The 19,038-nt window shown below is 39.7% G+C and overlaps 1 protein-coding gene across 1 annotated transcript; it reads right to left on the bottom strand.

Moving 5' to 3' along the window:
- Positions 1–2,568: 2,568 nt before the first annotated feature.
- Positions 2,569–17,847, bottom strand: srsf5b (serine and arginine rich splicing factor 5b). Its single transcript, XM_061987139.2, has 8 exons — positions 17,738–17,847; positions 17,354–17,495; positions 11,094–11,164; positions 10,522–10,680; positions 9,554–9,626; positions 8,330–8,403; positions 8,152–8,259; positions 2,569–4,051 (listed from the first exon to the last, which is right to left on the bottom strand). Exons 2-8 carry the CDS (start codon positions 17,477–17,479, stop codon positions 3,448–3,450), a joined length of 1,215 nt encoding a protein of 404 aa, XP_061843123.2. The 5' UTR covers positions 17,480–17,495; positions 17,738–17,847; the 3' UTR covers positions 2,569–3,447.
- Positions 17,848–19,038: the final 1,191 nt, after the last annotated feature.

The raw sequence follows: 19,038 nt of genomic DNA, 5'->3' as shown, positions 1-19,038 counted from the left end.
ACATACATATATATATATATACATATACAGGTAAAAGCCAGTAAATTAGAATATTTTGAAAAACTTGATTTATTTCAGTAATTGCATTCAAAAGGTGTAACTTGTACATTATATTTATTCATTGCACACAGACTGATGCATTCAAATGTTTATTTCATTTAATTTTGATGATTTGAAGTGGCAACAAATGAAAATCCAAAATTCCGTGTGTCACAAAATTAGAATATTACTTAAGGCTAATACAAAAAAGGGATTTTTAGAAATGTTGGCCAACTGAAAAGTATGAAAATGAAAAATATGAGCATGTACAATACTCAATACTTGGTTGGAGCTCCTTTTGCCTCAATTACTGCGTTAATGCGGCGTGGCATGGAGTCGATGAGTTTCTGGCACTGCTCAGGTGTTATGAGAGCCCAGGTTGCTCTGATAGTGGCCTTCAACTCTTCTGCGTTTTTGGGTCTGGCATTCTGCATCTTCCTTTTCACAATACCCCACAGATTTTCTATGGGGCTAAGGTCAGGGGAGTTGGCGGGCCAATTTAGAACAGAAATACCATGGTCCGTAAACCAGGCACGGGTAGATTTTGCGCTGTGTGCAGGCGCCAAGTCCTGTTGGAACTTGAAATCTCCATCTCCATAGAGCAGGTCAGCAGCAGGAAGCATGAAGTGCTCTAAAACTTGCTGGTAGACGGCTGCGTTGACCCTGGATCTCAGGAAACAGAGTGGACCGACACCAGCAGATGACATGGCACCCCAAACCATCACTGATGGTGGAAACTTTACACTAGACTTCAGGCAACGTGGATCCTGTGCCTCTCCTGTCTTCCTCCAGACTCTGGGACCTCGATTTCCAAAGGAAATGCAAAATTTGCATGGTTGGGTGATGGTTTGGGGTGCCATGTCGTCTGCTGGTGTCGGTCCACTCTGTTTCCTGAGATCCAGGGTCAACGCAGCCGTCTACCAGCAAGTTTTAGAGCACTTCATGCTTCCTGCTGCTGACCTGCTCTATGGAGATGGAGATTTCAAGTTCCAACAGGACTTGGCGCCTGCACACAGCGCAAAATCTACCCGTGCCTGGTTTACGGACCATGGTATTTCTGTTCTAAATTGGCCCGCCAACTCCCCTGACCTTAGCCCCATAGAAAATCTGTGGGGTATTGTGAAAAGGAAGATGCAGAATGCCAGACCCAAAAACGCAGAAGAGTTGAAGGCCACTATCAGAGCAACCTGGGCTCTCATAACACCTGAGCAGTGCCAGAAACTCATCGACTCCATGCCACGCCGCATTAACGCAGTAATTGAGGCAAAAGGAGCTCCAACCAAGTATTGAGTATTGTACATGCTCATATTTTTCATTTTCATACTTTTCAGTTGGCCAACATTTCTAAAAATCCCTTTTTTGTATTAGCCTTAAGTAATATTCTAATTTTGTGACACACGGAATTTTGGATTTTCATTTGTTGCCACTTCAAATCATCAAAATTAAATGAAATAAACATTTGAATGCATCAGTCTGTGTGCAATGAATAAATATAATGTACAAGTTACACCTTTTGAATGCAATTACTGAAATAAATCAAGTTTTTCAAAATATTCTAATTTACTGGCTTTTACCTGTATATATACACACACACACACACACACACACACAGTCTTCCCTTGTCTAATGTTAATAGGATATAAACATAAAGCATACACACTTTCTCTTAGGACCTCTTTCAGCCCCATTGGCTTCCAATATAACTGCTGTTTTTTAACAGACTAACTCCGGTATATTTAGTATGATTTTTTTCATGAAAACCGAATAAATCGCATTCATGCCTAATTAAAAAACGAGAAAACGTTTTGGTGTAATTGCACCCCTTCTGGTTGGCGCCAGAAAATCATAAATCGCAGAGCTTTGATGAGCATAAATGAGTTAAACTGGCATTAAAACTGCTGAAATGTAATGAACATTTTTGGATAGTTACATATTACATGGCAGATATGCATAATAGACTTGCATGTTTTCAATAAACTCAGGTCCCGGGTTTGATTCCCAGGCCAGGAGTCTTTCTGTGTGGAGTTTGCATGTTCTCCCTGTGATTGCGTGGGTTCCTCCCACCTCCAAAGACGTGCACCTGGGGATAGGCTGATTGGCAACACTAAATTGGCCCTAGTGTGTGAATGTTCGTCTGTGTTGGCCCTGCGATGAGCGGAAGATTTTTGCAGGGTGACCCCGCCTTCCGCCCGAGTGCAGCTGGGATAGGTTCCAGCACCCCTGTGACTACAAGAGGGCCAAGTGTTCAAAAATGGATTTCCCAAGAATGTCATGAATTACTTCACATACTCAACTGTGCAATTTTAGAAATATTGGTATTTTTACCAAAAAAATGCCATAAAAAAAATAAAGATAAAAAAATCTGAAGTTATTGAGACTTCAAGCTTTAAATGAAAATAAAAAAAATACTGCAACTTATACTTAAATGAGCAGGTCCCTTTTGGAACCTTGGAATGTGGGTCAATCCTAAGGTTGCGGAAGTGTTAAAAAAATAAAAATACAATCATTCAAATTCACACAAGTACAAACTCGTTAAAATCATTTTAATGAGAAAGTCCTACATGGTCCTTTCTTTTTTATTCAAAAACAAAACCCTTATGTACAAAAGATTGTATTGTTCCAAACTTCTGTACACACCAACCACACACAGGATGGGGAAAAAAAAGAAACAATTTCACAAAGTGCATAAAAAAAAAAGCTTGCCAATAAAAAAAAAAAAAAAACAAGACCTCGACATGTCATCTTAAATGAAGGCTGGATGTGAATATAGAGTGTTTCAATGAAATAATCGTTGCACATTCCCTTTACAATGTTTTGTTTCCATGACTACTACGGCAAGCGGTAGACAATGTTGAACATTGCGTGATGAAGATGCAACATAAAAAGCTTCTCTACGGTGTTTAGAAGAAGCGGGTTGATGGACTGCCTAAACCGTGGGCACATGAAGTTACATACATGGTCTTTAGAGAGTGGGACAAATACTTGACACGCACTCCATCACAGCAAGTGGGGAACAAGGACATTTCCATTGAAACTGTGCTGACCTGCGCCAAGCACCAACCAGCATGTGAGATAGACCGTCGTGTTGCATATGTGACAAAATGCTGTAGAGGAACAAAGACCAGAATGGTTGCAGATGTAGTCATGAGCACCCCCTCACCCCCCAAAAAACAAAACCCACTGACGGAGAGGATGGCAGTGTGAAAGACTTTAGGAAATGGGACTAAAAAGGAAGAACAGATCAGAATGAGGAGGTCACACCGAGTATCAAAAACACTCACTTGTCACTGAATAAAAATTAAACATCAAAGCATTTGTCGTCGAGCCAGCAAGCAAAACCCTTCAAATTTATTCTATAAAGAAAAAACATTGTTTCTACAACTGGCTCCCATGGGAACTGAGTGGCTTTTAGCGCTGACTATCAGTGGAAGGAGAGCGGGAACGAGAACCTGGGTCTTTCTCATGAGGTTGGGCCGGAGGGGGATCTGCGGGCATGCTTGTTTGGTTGTTTGGATCCGCTGACTTGGAGTTTGGGGAGGACGCGTTGGCGATGGGAGAGGCACTGCGGGAGTGACTGTGGGTGCGCCTGGGACTACGGGAGCGCCTGGGACTACGGGAGCGCCTGGGACTGCCGGAGCGCCTGGGACTGCCGGAGCGCCTGGGACTGCCGGAGCGCCTGGGACTGCCGGAACGCCTGGGACTGCCGGAACGCCTGGGACTGCCGGAACGCCTGGGACTGCCGGAACGCCTGGGACTGCCGGAACGCCTGGGACTTCCGGAACGCCTGGGACTTCCGGAACGCCTGGGACTTCCGGAACGCCTGGGACTTCCGGAACGCCTGGGACTTCCGGAACGCCTGGGACTGCCGGAACGCCTGGGACTGCGGGAACGCCTGGGACTGCGGGAACGCCTGGGACTGCCAGAGCGGGAACGATCACGGGAGCGGGAACGTGAACGAGAGCGGGATCGTGAACGAGAGCGGGAACTGTCAGAGTGGGAACGACTCTTTGACCTGCAAAAGCCAAACAAGTGCAGGGTAGAGTGCTAGGATTCTAGAAACTTTGTCATACCACACAAGAGAGACACCAGATGGCACATGATTTTGTACCCCCAGTCCCAGAGTTAGCCCAATGAGTACTACAAGAACAAAGTACGTACATAATGATGCAAACAGAATAGAATATAAATAGCATAGTATATTATCACTACAAAACCCAAGACCAAAGGATAGCCCAGTTCAGCACAGTCGGACCCGTGTGCAAGTACGTGGGTTTGGTGGAAAATGAGCTAACTCGAGGTGGATTGTGTGGCACAAATGATCAAGCAAACAAAGAAAACAAATCAAATGTGTTTAACTGTTTGACTACCCAAGAGACCATAGAACAAGCGAGAAAATGCGAGCGGAGTCTGCATGGCTTGCAACTGCCACAAGAACACGTGGCATATTAGCAGTTTAGCTGCTACTAGTGGACCCATGCTTTTTAATTTCACATAAGATAATCTAAATAAAAAGCTGCAAAACTCCACCAAAAAACGATTCACATCCAAACAGCAATTTTTTATTAATTCCGATTGAGTCATAATCTTTGAGAATCAACAAAAAATGTTTTTTGCACTTTATTTTAAGAATAAACTTTTGAATTAAAAACATTACACAACTTTTATTGATATTGATTTTGCTGCTTTTTATAAATGTTTGGTTTTCTTTTCTTAGTATTGTATTTAGTAAATGGTACAAGTATGTATTATAGTATAAGTAGTAGTATAAGTCTTGCGCCGAGAAGAGCTTTTGTGACCTTTAACTTGTTTTGACAAGATTTTACTATAATCTATACACCATTATTATTTTACGATATTACGAGAATCGCGTTGAATCAAGAATTAATTCTAAATCCAATCGCCCCCAAGGATCAAATCGTGAGGTGCCCAAAGATTCCCACCTCTACAAATCTGTATTATTAGTGATGTACATTTGCTTGATGTTAACAGCGTATGTATGTTAAAAATATACATTTTATATATTAATCGAGATCGGATGATATGAAAAAATATACAGTGTTTTTTTTTGGACATATCACCCAGCTCTAATCACATTAATCTTATAGTCAGGTCAACATAGTAATACCTGGACAAATCGTATGGACGAATATAAGTCCCAATAGTCTGTCAGGTAAGTTTTGATTGTCAAATATCCAAACACTCTGAAACTTCCTAGCAAGGTTTAAATATTTGTTTGTACTGTAGCACTTTAAGATTTTTTAAATGAAAAGTGTATAACAAAAATGTTTTATTATTTCTGGCGGGGGTTTTGGCGTGCTACTCTGTTCAGCAGCGCTTGAACGCACCGCAAAAACACCTTTGTTTTGTATTTCTCTGAATATAGAACGATCACTCGGTAGTAAGAGCAGTTTGTGGGTTCAAAGTGCACAATTGTTTCCCCTATAAGTAAATGATCATGGTGCACCGCCAATGCAAGATACATGCCGCCACACCTTCACAATAAGTTTTTTTGTTTTACATGAAAACAAGTAAGTAATGCATAGTCTATTATTTACATACTGGCCATAATAAGTTTGAAAACATCTAAAAAATTTTGCTCTATGCTTTATTTAGAAAAATTTGTGCGGGCGTACCTGAACAGAGTTGGCACCCGGCAAAAGGAAGGGGAGAAAGTTGAAGCGAAAAGTACTTAAAATTAATTAATGAATTTCATGATCATGCCTGTATAAACTACCCTAGTTCTTTTGACGTTACTACCGACAATAACATCTAACTTTACGCCGTGTGCGTCTCAGAATCTCTGTTTGGACGTGCATTTGTCCCCATGCGAGTATGGGTTTTCTCCGGGTATTCCAGTTACCTCCCACATTCCAAAAATATGCATGTTAGCTTCATCAAAGACTAAGTTTTCCTCAAGGTTGTGTATATATGTACCCCGCTATCGGCTTTGCTAATTGTGGTTAGCCTGTCAATGAGTTTGTCCATTGCGCTTTAGCATTAATCTAGCGGCATTAGAGCTCAACCTTGATCCTGCATAACCATTGCTTTTTTCAGTTTATTCTAAACTGAAATAATTTAACATGACTCCTACATGTATGTGCACTTCATGTGTACATATAATGTACGTTCCCTAGTGTGCTTAGTTTTACAGTGATAACACCTCAAGTATCTTTTCCCCCATCTCTAATTCAAAAGATTGTGTACATATTTGGCAAAGTAAATTGCAACATTCAGGGAGCACAGAATATAATGAGGCTCTTTGTTACATTTTACAATAATCAGCAACAATTGAAATTGCATTAAACAAAGAGCATTGACTGCCAAGTCAAATTTCTTGTGTGTTAAACATAATAAAGCTGATTCTGATAATACAAGAAAAAATATGTTATTCTTGATAACTAATAAGACAGTTTTGAAATATACATAAAACATTTGTTTAGCCTTTAAAATATATATATATGTATCAAAATGAATGTCAAATTGACCACTGGGGATAATGTTCGTTAAGAAATTATCGAGTTCGAGCCCATTATCGAATCCTCTTATCAAACCGAATCCTCATCGAATCTCTTATTGAATCCAGATAGGTTGTTGTGTGTGCACTGAGTTCCAAAAGCCATAGATGTTATATGACTGGATCGGCACGCTGTTTATATGGAGGAAATGCGGACGTGACTGAGGACAGCATGCGGCAGTTATCGGGTGAAGGTTTCAGGTGAGAGGACGCTAAAGGCACGTCCCCAGTGAGCATATAGTGATGCCATGTGCCTTGTAAATTAAAAAAATGCCGACAAACACATCACCAACATGGACTAGGTGTCGCTCACTTTCGACATCCCGGTGAAGCACACAGTGGAGAAGAAGGGGACCAGCACGGTAGCGAATTGATACGCACAACGGGGCAAGAGAAGTCGGCTTTTACTGTTGTGCTAGCTTGCTATGCTAATGGACAACGAGGCTGACTTTGAAAATGAGGAGAGGGAATCTGGCGTGTTTGATGGAGAACTTGCCCAGCTGTTCATTTCGGACACAGAAGATGAGGACTTTGATGGATTTGTGGATGAGGATTGATCAAAAAATAATGTGAGTACAGTGATAAATACTTCAATAATGTACAACCGAACTCAGCTTTGCTCCTGTTGCCTTTTTAAAACAGCGTCCATGCATACTAGCGTATGTTTTAAGCTAGCGTATGTTTAACCATGCCTGCGCCCAAAAATATGCTGCGCCTTATTTATGAGTTAAATACAGAAATAGCACCCGTAACTGACACGGCGCCTTTTAATACAATGCGCCCTATTGTCGCGAAAATAGGGTATTGTGGCTTCGATAACGGGAACCGGTTCTCAAAAAGGGATTCTAATCCATGGAATCGGTTCTTTTCTTATCGAACAATCGGGTGAACCGGTTTCGACATCATCCCAATTGACCACGCCCCTAGCTGGGCCCCCAAAGCCACACATATAGTGGCAATCTAGGGGAAACCGATTGACTAGCTTAGTTGTTCGGACAGCAAAGTATCAACATGCATGTGACTGAAGCATTAAGGGGTGGGACTATCACGGTGCTAAAAACAACCACCAGGTAGCGTCTGTGAGCAGATAAGGTATCATCTCTTTCTGACTTACTGGGTCAGTAGTGCATTCTTTACGCATTCTTCACTCACGCTTTAAGTGAAAGATTAATCAAAATTACAACCTTACCCACTGTGGCATTTAAGATAGCGAGCTGGCACCAGTCCGTCCGTGAGTTATCAAAGCGCAGTTATTAATTACAGTTTTTCAATCATTTCACTTAAAACGATAACACTAACTGTGTGAGTTTTACTGCACAGACTCGGAAATGTAATGGGAAAAGTGGGCTGTCAAAAGTGGGCATCACAGTTATCATAATTAGCTCAACAATAAATGTTCAAATAAAAAAAGTTGATTTTACTATTATTAAACAATTTACATTTATTATTGCACACCAAAGTAGAGATTGGTACCGAATCAGTTATAATGTGAAATTTACCCAATTGGGTTTCATATGTGTATCTAATGGAAATACATACCAAATACAAAGGCAGGTTCTTGATGCCTACTATTGATAAATGTGAACAGACAAACTCACCTCTTCTTGGAGGCTTCAACAAGCTTAATTTTCCTGCCATTGATTTCCTTTCCAGCAAGTTTATCAAGCGCATTTTGCAGGTCACTGTAAGAGGCAAACTCAACCACTCTGGAAAGAGACAAACACATTGTCAGGGTGGATTTTTACACCAGGGGACACGCAGGAAGAGACGCCTCACCCTTCATTGAGTTTGGGTCGATGTGCATCTGCAAATGTCACCTCTCCAGCTTGCCTCATGAAATCTTTCAGGTCCTACACATGCAAACGCTGGTTACTTTGGGGATAGACTCGGGGCACAATCACAGGCTGACACATAAGTAAGGACTAATTTGCTCAAAAGGAGAGATGGTTAGGTTGTGACTATTGAAGTACTACACAAGGTGGCCAAGAACCTCAAACCTACCAACCTCTTGTGTCGTGATTTATTGTGACAACTTTTAGGGCCAAAACAAAGCAAAGGTGATGCAAATTTAGGATGAACCAATGGCGTGTCAGCTTTGAGATTCTTGGGCCGGCCCTTTTATTAAAACTGCACAGACCATCTGCATTAAGTGAACTGCAGTGGCACCGCTTGGGCAGAATTTGGCACAAAGGGCCCCATTTGTGCCAGGGCTCCGCGCCGGGACCGCCCCCGCCTCGGCACCCTGCCTCAGCTAAGAGAGTGAACAGGGTGGAAGAGAGGAAACTACTACCTGAGAGCGAAACCCTTTGGGGTAACAGCCGATTATATCCACGGGCACCTGGGAGGCATTCACACTCTCTCTCTCTCTCGCGATGTGCGGGAAGACCAGAGGGGGGTAGGGAGGGGGGATATCGATCGATCGAAGCCCCTCAATTTAACGAACCATCGATCAACGCGGCCATCGACTCTCGCTCTCTCCTCTGCTTTCTCTCTGCCAACTCTCTGTTTCCTCTCCCTCGCTCTCAGCCACACACCAGGCGCCCCCTGCTTTGGACAGAGGGCGTTGCGAGCGAAGGGGCCACCAGCGCCCCTAGTGGGAAGCGAGCGCTCCCATGACCAGCAGGCTTCAACTAGTAGAAGTAGGACAGACTGGCTGACACCACGGGCTCAACCCAGACAGAAGGACCCAGAAGGGGTTAACTCCACCATAAGCGAGCTCTTCCACATGACACAACAGTCAGGCTGGCAAATAAAGGGGTGAAGAATTGGTTAAAATTGGAACACAAGAACAAATTACTTGTTTTTTTCTTGGACTTACAACAGTTTAAATTAGGTTTAATTTGGACTAAAATAGCTCTTAAGATTATACAAATATGGCTGAATTTAGTTACCACATTTCTGACTAAACAGTATTACAATGAATACTATGGAGGCTAATGTCTGGTGTTGCAGCTTTGAATTAAAACTATAACACAACACATAACTTTTAGCAATACTGACCTGCCAGCTGACACGGGAGGACAAGTTTTCCACAATCAGACGGTTCTCAGTGCGCATCGGAGGCGGGTTTCGACTGAAAGAGAGGCAAAAACTTTAGAAACATTGGAATAACAACATTACACACAGTGGAAACTCTGTCTACAAACTCCCTCATTGCACAAACTTTATTTACTGACCGCAAACTGCACAAAAATATGATTTGTTGTACAAACCTAGTCTTAGTCTACAAACGTTTCATCCACCCATTTTATGCCTGCAGTGCAGATATTTTGTGCACATCCATTGATTGCTTGTGCTCACTATTCATTCAGTCAGCAGTCCTGCGGTTAGCTACTCTGCTCCTTTGTGTGCTTTTTGGCCATTTTTCTAGTTTTGCTTGTTCAATGAGTTCAATGAAAGTAATGGAAAAGCGATGTGTGGTTTGAAACATTCAAGGAGTGTCCACAGCGTTGTAGACACTGCCCCCCCTTCCGCTTCACACAAAGATTAAAGAGGATTTTATATTTTGTTCCTAATCATTGTAGCGACCTGGCTGTTGAAAGTTTAGTTTTTGTGATGTCAAACTGAGTGCACCACAAGACCAGTGACTGTGTGTATCAGCAGTGCACGGGTTGTTTTTCCTTTATTATTAAATAGAAAGTTCATCCATTACCCCCTTGTTGTATTTTAAATACAGTAGTGTATAGCATTTTATGTTGTTTCAAAGTGCACAAACATTGGCTAAAATATTGTTGAGGCTGCAACCCACTAAGTCATATTTGCATTGTTTCTTATAGAGAAATTTGCTTCAATATACAAACTTCTATTCCAGAAATCAATTAAGTTTGTAAATGGATGTAGAGAAATTTGCTCCTATATACAAATGTTTCTATTCCAAGAATCCATTAGGTTTGTAAATGGAGATTCCACTAAGTTCTCTAAAATTAGAACCTGTATACGTCGTTAACTGGAGTGCTAGAACGTGATACCTCCGATTGTTCTGAGAGCCTCGACCGTAACGATCAGAGAAGCGGCCTCCTCCTCCACCACCGCCGCCGCCGCCACCACCCATGCTGCCTCCTCTTCCTCCTCCTCCACCTCCTCCTCTGCCGCCTCGCAGACGCACACGAGCGTGCTCTATGGTCACCCTGGCATCACAGGAAATAAGGACAACAATTCGTTACGTACATTTGGTTGATATTTTTGCTATATGTTGTAGAATGTAATAGAAATCCCCCACATGAATCCAAATAACCCACAAAAAACAATGTGTCAGATGTATTACTATGACAAGAGGCTTCTGCACCACTGGGTTACTTTATTTTACTTCAAATTAAGCACAATATTAAAAAACCTGATGCATTGCATGCTACAAACTCACACAGTAATAAATGTAGATAAATAATTGAGTATTAATAACTAACAAGTGATATTTTCTGTGTCGACAGAATTGTTGCATATCGAGCTGCTTATACTATTGTATTACTGTTCCATACATTAATCAGAAGTTCCTAATGAAGCGGCCAGCAATGGCGTACTTATTGAGAGGTCGGCGACTCACCTTTCATTACACAGTTCTTTGCCATCAAGTTCATACACTGCATCTTCAGCATCCCTGGGGTCTTCGAACTCCTGGAATAAACAAAGCACACCATGTACTGATTATGGTTATGAAATATTGGACTTTTGTTTGTGGCAATCGTGAGAGGGAGAGCAGTGCCAATGTTCCCTCTAAGGTCCGCACATGCGTAATTATGCACTGCTCACGCGTCCTCTGCGCACAGCAAATTTATGCCTCGCAGAAAATCAAAAGTCCCATCTGAACTCTATACAAAATAAACACATTACAATTTATTCTGTATGATTTTGCAATGCACCTTTCTGAGTGACAGGTGACAGCAAGAGTGGCCCTAACGGATAAATTAATGTTTGTCAACAATGTTCAATTATCGTCTGTCGAGACGCTTTAAGGACAGGAATTCAAGAGCAAAACTGTTTGTAACCACACTAGTAACATTAGTAAAAAAAAAACTTATTTTTTAGAAAAACTGGTAATTTTCTGCCATACAAACCAGGCTTAAACCAACTCGTCATGTATCAACTGCAGCCGCTCGCCCCGTCTCACCTGCACCAACACACGCACTCATGGCACTTTGCTAGTGCCGAGTTTATAGCCACACAAAATGTCGACCAACTCCAACACCAAGTCGACCAACTCCAACACCACACAATGTGTAAATGCCAGGTTCTAACACTATGAGTCCTCAATCAGATGTGTTTATTTTACTGCCATTTATTAAGAATGTCAATGTAAGGATAATATTCCTGAAATGCTGTCACTAGATTTCATAAATGCTAATAGAAAGATGTATTTTACAGACAGAAAGTTACAGGAACTAAATGTGATCTCTGAAAGGAGTAACATTTCTTTTCAAGGCAGGACACCCAGACAGACATACGGTACAATACGAGCACATAGCTTATGAATATTTTTTTGTCGTTGTTATATTCATTTTAAGGAGGGCCAAATCACTTTTATCAGAAAATTATCTCATGAAAATGACTGGTGTCATTTTATTATCATAATAAAACATTTAAATTGTCATGAGGTCAGGTTTGGGACAGGTGTGATGCTGGTGTGGCCACAGTGTGCACGTCTGACGTTGCTCAAGTGTGCTCCACTGAAAGCTTAAGGAGTTTGTGCGTTTGCTCACACACACGACAAATTATAGGGAACATTGGACAGCACACCCTGAAGCACTACAGCGAGGGGCACCAATCCGTTAATCAATCTTTGAGACCTTACCCGTAGATTTAAAAAATACTAGTGGAAAAAGCGCATTATCACACCAGAGCCCTCCCCTAGCGGAGAGTGACCGCCAGCCTTGAATACGCTTGCTTGTACACTAACTGCTATTCAGCTATGTATTTTGTTGCACTTCAGTTTTGATTTTATTTGGTGAAACCTGGATAATGCTTCTCTGTCGAGACGTCAGCATAAAGTTGCAATGGAAAACAAGGCCATATTCATATGCTAAAAATCACTGCCTTTTTAATTTTGATGGATTTTTGTGACATTTAAGTTGAACAGACCAATTATTCAAATACCGTATGAAGACACACTTAAAATCCTTTAATTTTCTCAAAAATCGAGTATATAACCTGGTGCACCTAATGTACAATTTAATTCTTGTTGTGCTTACTGACTTCAAAGCAATTTAATTTGATACATGGTGCAATGATAAGTGTGACTAGTAGATGGCAGTCACACATAAGAGATGTGTGGACTGCAAGTTAATGTCTGTTCAAAAGCAAGCAAGCCCAAAACTTTGATGTTTCATTGAGAATATAAAACATTACACACAGCGCTCAAAAATATGCTAAAATATTTGATTACGACTTTGGTAAGCTACAAACCCAAACTGCTTGATGGATTGTTGGCGCATTACGGCTTCCGTAGTCAGACGTGTGCTTCAACATATGGGTATTATGGTTGTGTGTATAGGGACCCCAAAATGGCATCTATTAGGAGACATTATCTGGCGTTTTGTTTTGCAATATTATGCAAAAGCAAATTTTCTTACCTCTTGGTATCTGTTGATGTGTATTTCATATCTGCATACCGGTAAGTTCCAAACATTTGCAAGTGCCCACCATTGTAAATAAGCTCCTCTTTCTCTATCCTATTGTTGTGGGGCATTTATTCTCCACTGTAGCCATTTCTCATACAAAGTAGCATAAAGTTCTAACATATATCCGTGAGTAGCCTCGCTTTGGAAGCGATTAAAAACTACCGGTACAACAAAGATGACGGGGATAAGACGCTATCTAAGTGGAGGCATGTAAATAAGACCTGAAGAGACGTGCAGAAAGCGGCTTGAAGATGGTCTGTAAACCATAATCAATGCAACATTTTGACCAAAGAACAACTATTGCATAGTATTGCATTGTAGACCACAAAGAAGTGTTTTAAATGTCGGGAATAAAAATCATAATATGAGCCGTTTAATGCACCTTATGTATGAAAATAGACCTGCTCATCAACAGCGCGCCTTATAAACCGGTGCACCGTATGGTCTGAAAAATACAGTACTTTAATATAGATTAACTGATGAGTAATACATACCTCTCGGGCCCTGTACGGTAAACACAATTTTAAAATCCCACTGAACACCAAACCTCTTAAAATGAAGGTGCAAAAATAAGAATCATGTAAGAAATGTTTAATAAAGTGTAACAAAATAGTGCATACTAGGGGTGTAACGGTACACAAAAATTTCGGTTCGGTACATACCTCCGTTTAGAGGTCACGGTTCGGTTCAATTTCGGTACAGTAAGAAAACAACAAAATATAAATTTTTGGGTTATTTATTTACCAAATTTGCAAAATCTTCCACCAAAAATATTTTTCTTATTAGAATATTTGATGTGAAGTAATCGGAACCTTGGATAGGTCAATGATTCATAATAACATTTGATTCAATATTATGTTTTGAGCAATGAGAGTTAAAAAAAAAAAAAAAAGAAGCTTTGTTTTATTAGTCAACATTGCAACTTTTTCTAAATTACATTTGACCTTTAAGCTTTTTTATTTCACTTTTATTATGTTTGTGTTTATTTTAATAGTATTTTTAGAATGTGCCGTGGGCCTTTAAAACGTTAGCTACGGGCCGCAAATGGCCTCCGGGGCACACTTTTGACACACCTGCTATAGATAATACAAAATTTAATCTGATAAATCTATGGATAAAAAGCAGAGCCAGTCGACGCATGCGTGTTTATCATAACTCTCTCGCTCTCTCTCTGTCTCTGCCCCTCCCTCACGAATGCTGCTGCGTGCACAATTTGTTTTGTTTTTAACCCCTTCCTAACCCTGAACGTACATTGGAAATACACGCAACCCTAACTCAAAATGCCAGACATTTTTAGGCAATTAAGAAACTCTGCCCGGACAAAAGAGGACATGTCCGGTGAAAAGAGGACGTATGGTCAGTCTATCGTAGCCCGTTAGCGGCATGCTAGCAGCTAATGGGCGACAATAGACTGACCATACGTCCTCTTTTCACCGGACATGTCCTCTTTTGCGGAGCTGTCAGGGCGGAATTTCTTAAATGCCTCAAATGTCCGGCATTTTAAGTAAACGATGCACACCGAGGCACAACACACATGTTGTGCCTCGGTGTGCATTGTTTACACAACGTGCGTTACGCTACTTCAGGGGTGCTCATTACGTCGATCGCGAGCTACCGGTTGATCTCGGAGGGTGTGTCAGTCGATCACCAGCCAGGCATTAAAAAAATAGTCCTAAAAATGAGCGATCATAAATCTTCACTATGACGTCACTTTCGTCACTTGATTGACATTCACGGCACCCGAGGGTCTTCTGAGATGACGCTGGCTGCTGCCAGCTCATTAAAATTACCGACTGGAAGGCAAGAAACACTTTATTTCAACAGACTCTGGCGCCGTACCTGTTGTCAAAACTCCAAAGACCGACTGCACAGTTGCGCTAACAAAACAAGAGTCTCAGAAAACTGGCGTGCACAAGCTAGCAAGCTACGGAGTTTGCCGACAATGTATTTCTTGTAAAGTGTATACAAAGGAGTACGGAAGCTGGACAAATAAGATGCCAAAAACCAACCACTTTCATGTGGTATTGGACAGAAAGGAGGACTTTTTTCTCCTCCATTCGAAAATGCGGACGTTTTTAGCACCACTGTCTGATTCCAATCAATGCAAGTCATCAGAATCAGGTAATACACCAACTTATATTCTTGTCTTCATGAAAGAAAGGAATCTATATGTGTTAAACATGCCTGTATTATCTTTAAACACCTTAACTTGTTAACAATATTAACTATATGTGTTAAACATGCTTGCATTATCTTTAAACACCTTTAACTTATTAACAATATTAACTATATGTGTTAAACATGCTTGTATTATCATTAAACACCTTTAACTTGTTAACAATATTAACTATATGTGTTAAACATGCTTGTATTATCTTTAAACACCTTTAACTTATTAATAATAACTATATGTATTAAACATGCTTGTATTATCATTAAACACCTTTAACTTGTTAACAATATTAACTATATGTATTAAACATGCTTGCATTATCTTTAAACACCTTTAACTTGTTAACAATATTAACTATATGTATTAAACATACTTGTATTATCATTAAACACCTTTAATTTATTAACAATATTAACTATATGTATTAAACATGCTTGTATTATCATTAAACACCTTTAACTTGTTAACAATATTAACTATATGTATTAAACATGCTTGCATTATCTTTAAACACCTTTAACTTGTTAACAATATTAACTATATGTATTAAACATACTTGTATTATCATTAAACACCTTTAATTTATTAACAATATTAACTATATGTATTAAACATTCTTGTATTATCATTAAACACCTTTAATTTATTAACAATATTAACTATGTGTTAAACATGATTGCATTATCATTAAACACCTTTAATTTATTAACAATATTAACTATATGTGTTAAACATGCTTGCATTATCATTAAACACTTTTAACTTATTAACAAAAACATATATTTCATAAATAAGTAAATATAAATTATATATATGAATGAGGTAGATCCCCACGACTTGATCAATTGAAAAGTAGCCTGCAGAAAAAGTGTGAGCACCCCTGCGCTATTTAATATGTCTGTGTGGAAACTCGTTCGGTACACCTCCGAACCGAAACCCCCGTACCGAAACAGTTCAATACAAATACACGTACCGTTACACCCCTAGTGCATAGTGTGAAAATGTATACCGGTACATAGAGAGACCTGAGAATAACTATTTTTTGCAGGTTTAGTTCCAGGAAGTTACAGCCGTGTAACAATTCTTTTGGACTGTTATTCATAATTAGTTATGGTAAGGAATTTATGTTTTACAGTAATTATTATTTAAATATCATTGGACCAAATTATTATTTTAAAGTAGGTATATTTAGTCATTTAGCTGTATAGTCCTGCACTTTAGTTCCTACCTGTTTCCTTATACCTGAATAGGGAAGAGACAAAGGTTGCAAAGAAAAGAGGTGAGTGCGGCTAAGGACTATGGTCCGTTTAAAAAAATTCAAAATAATAAACTGCCATACAATCCAGGTGACTTTTTCTGTTTTATCGTCAATTTCTTTGGCCTGTGCCACACTAATTTATAGTTTCTCCTTTCACTCCAGGCAGAGAATCAACAGTGAGACAACATAGCACAATGACACTAGATACCTGATACTGTTACCTGACTGGCTGTTTGCGTGGCACTCCCATTGCTCAGTGATCACTTCTTGCTTTACCATAGCACGAGCACCTTTGTTCCTAACTTCCTTTTTCCCCCCACCCAAAATTAAATAAACATATGTAACAATTTATCACACATTTTTTATTGATAATGATTACATGTCTATCGCAAAATATATTGGTGGCGCTTTATTGGCTCAGCCCTAATACAACACCATACTCATTGAAGCATTAACCTGACCAATTGTCACAAATTACACCATACAAGTAACCTACCGTAAATGTAAAATATACTGGTCTACTTTGAGGGAGAAAATTTTTTTTTCAAAGCCAGAACAGTAAAAAACGATTTTTTTAAGCAACAAGTGAGGTCGCCCCCTGTTGGTGATCAAAAAGAATACAAGCAGAAGTGGTTAACCGTTGAAAGATTTACCTTTATAATAGCAGTTAAGCATTTATTCAACTCAACTCGATTAGTATTGTATATAATTGATATTCTACAGTATTAGGTGAATATTTAATCCTGTACGGGACTCACCACAAAGCCAAAGCCTCTCTTCAGATCAATGTCCCGGATGCGGCCATACCCTTTGAAGAACCTCTCCACATCCTTCTCCCTTGCAGAAGGGCTTAGGCGGCCGATGAATATACGAGATCCACTCATGTTTAAATGGGTGATTCTGCAAAACATAAGGACATAATCAGCATTATTCAGCAAACACGGTTAAATTGCTGCTATTTCACTAAACACGATTTGCTAGACTACCGCCGTTTAGCTAGCAAGCTAGCTAGTTAGCTCGCTAGCGCGGCCTAACTGCTATGTATGTTCAAACAAACCGCGATAGATTATAATAACGTTCAGCGAAGGTAAGATTTAAACATAAAATTCGGTGTTGTAAACAACGTTTCCAAATGTAAATACCTTGCGTTTGCGTTGAGGGGACTCTTGGTGTGCTTCTCACCAGCGACGTCGAACGGCAAGAGGAAACAAAATGGCGGTTGTGCGCACGCCTCAAGGCAACCTGTATACAAATCAGCCCACGTGACACTGCAGAAGACGGAAAAAGCCGAAGTGGGACTCGGGTCAGAATATGGTCCGTGTACCGTCTGTTCATTCTGTTTCCAATTCTGAAACCCAAATCAATAAAAAAAAATAGGGCTGTTTTTCTATTGTTACTATATATGGCAGATTTTAAAACAAACAAAAAAGAGTTGATTTTCATTAAAAAATATTGCCATCAATTTTGATTTTGTGCTGTTTTCTTTTTATGGGTTTTAATGTTTCCAGATAAACACAAACATCGAAAAAAAAGTGTGTTTATGTGTGTGATGACAAATTGAACCGGAAGCAGTATTTTAGCTTTGCGTTTAGCGTGTTTTTAGCATCACGCTAACATCTTTGTTCAGCAGTACTCCCATTGTTCTTTAAAAAAAAGTCTCATTAAATAGTTGTCCAACTTTTGTTTCAGAAATGAAAATGGTCCGAAATTATTTTCTTGATTTGCATGTACGATTTTGAAATATAATGAACACGGACCAACTATGTTTTGGTCATTGGATTTTCTTTTCATCAATGGAAATTGAAAAACAAAAAACATTAGTTCATTTGAATTTCATTTTAGAATGCAAAAAAATAAAATCAAGAAATTAAGTGTTCTTCTTTTTTGTGTGTCAAAGACCAATAATTACTACTACTAATATATTTCACATAACAAAAATAAAATATCCAATAAAAAGAAACGGAAAAAAAATACCAAAAAGGAAGTTTTTTTTTCCATTTGCAGACAACGGAAGTTTTATTTTCAAAGTGAAATCGGGGATAATTACATCAAAAACCGTGTGTCTGTGACTCTGGTAAAGTGTATTTGGAGCCGAAATTATTGTAGACATCCCACAACAAGGAATGACATATACATAAATCTCTTCGCACGTATCAACAGGAAATAAAAACATTCCATATTCCGAAACCGGAAGTGGCTATTTTAAAGACCGGACCGCGGACAGGCCGGTCGGAAATATAAAGTGTTGTATCATGGTAAGTGATCAAATACTTTTGCCTCCAATTTCGTGTGATATGTGCGCGGAGATTTCTGTAGATGTCGGTCCTTGTTGATAAAAAAATATGTTGAAGGCTTAAAATACATTTTCGCCACCGTATTATCCCGGCTTTTACTTTGAAATAAAAACTCCCGGTGTCAGAATAAGAAAAATCATCCGTTTTGG

Source organism: Nerophis lumbriciformis, linkage group LG26 (assembly GCF_033978685.3).
Source record: "Nerophis lumbriciformis linkage group LG26, RoL_Nlum_v2.1, whole genome shotgun sequence".
In the NCBI taxonomy this organism is placed as follows: domain Eukaryota; kingdom Metazoa; phylum Chordata; class Actinopteri; order Syngnathiformes; family Syngnathidae; genus Nerophis; species Nerophis lumbriciformis.
The sequence above is the reverse complement of the archived record's forward strand: the minus strand, read 5'-3'. Positions and strand labels throughout refer to the sequence as shown.

Coding starts and splice junctions, on each gene's coding strand:
- srsf5b (XM_061987139.2), bottom strand. CDS start 17,479: ATGAGTGGATCTCGTATATTCATCGGCCGCCTAAGCCCTTCTGCAAGG. Junction 10,681..11,093: donor AAAGAACTGTGTAATGAAAG/GTGAGTCGCCGA, acceptor CTGTGATGCCAG/GGTGACCATAGAGCACGCTC. Junction 9,627..10,521: donor GGCTCTCAGAACAATCGGAG/GTATCACGTTCT, acceptor CCTCTCTTTCAG/TCGAAACCCGCCTCCGATGC.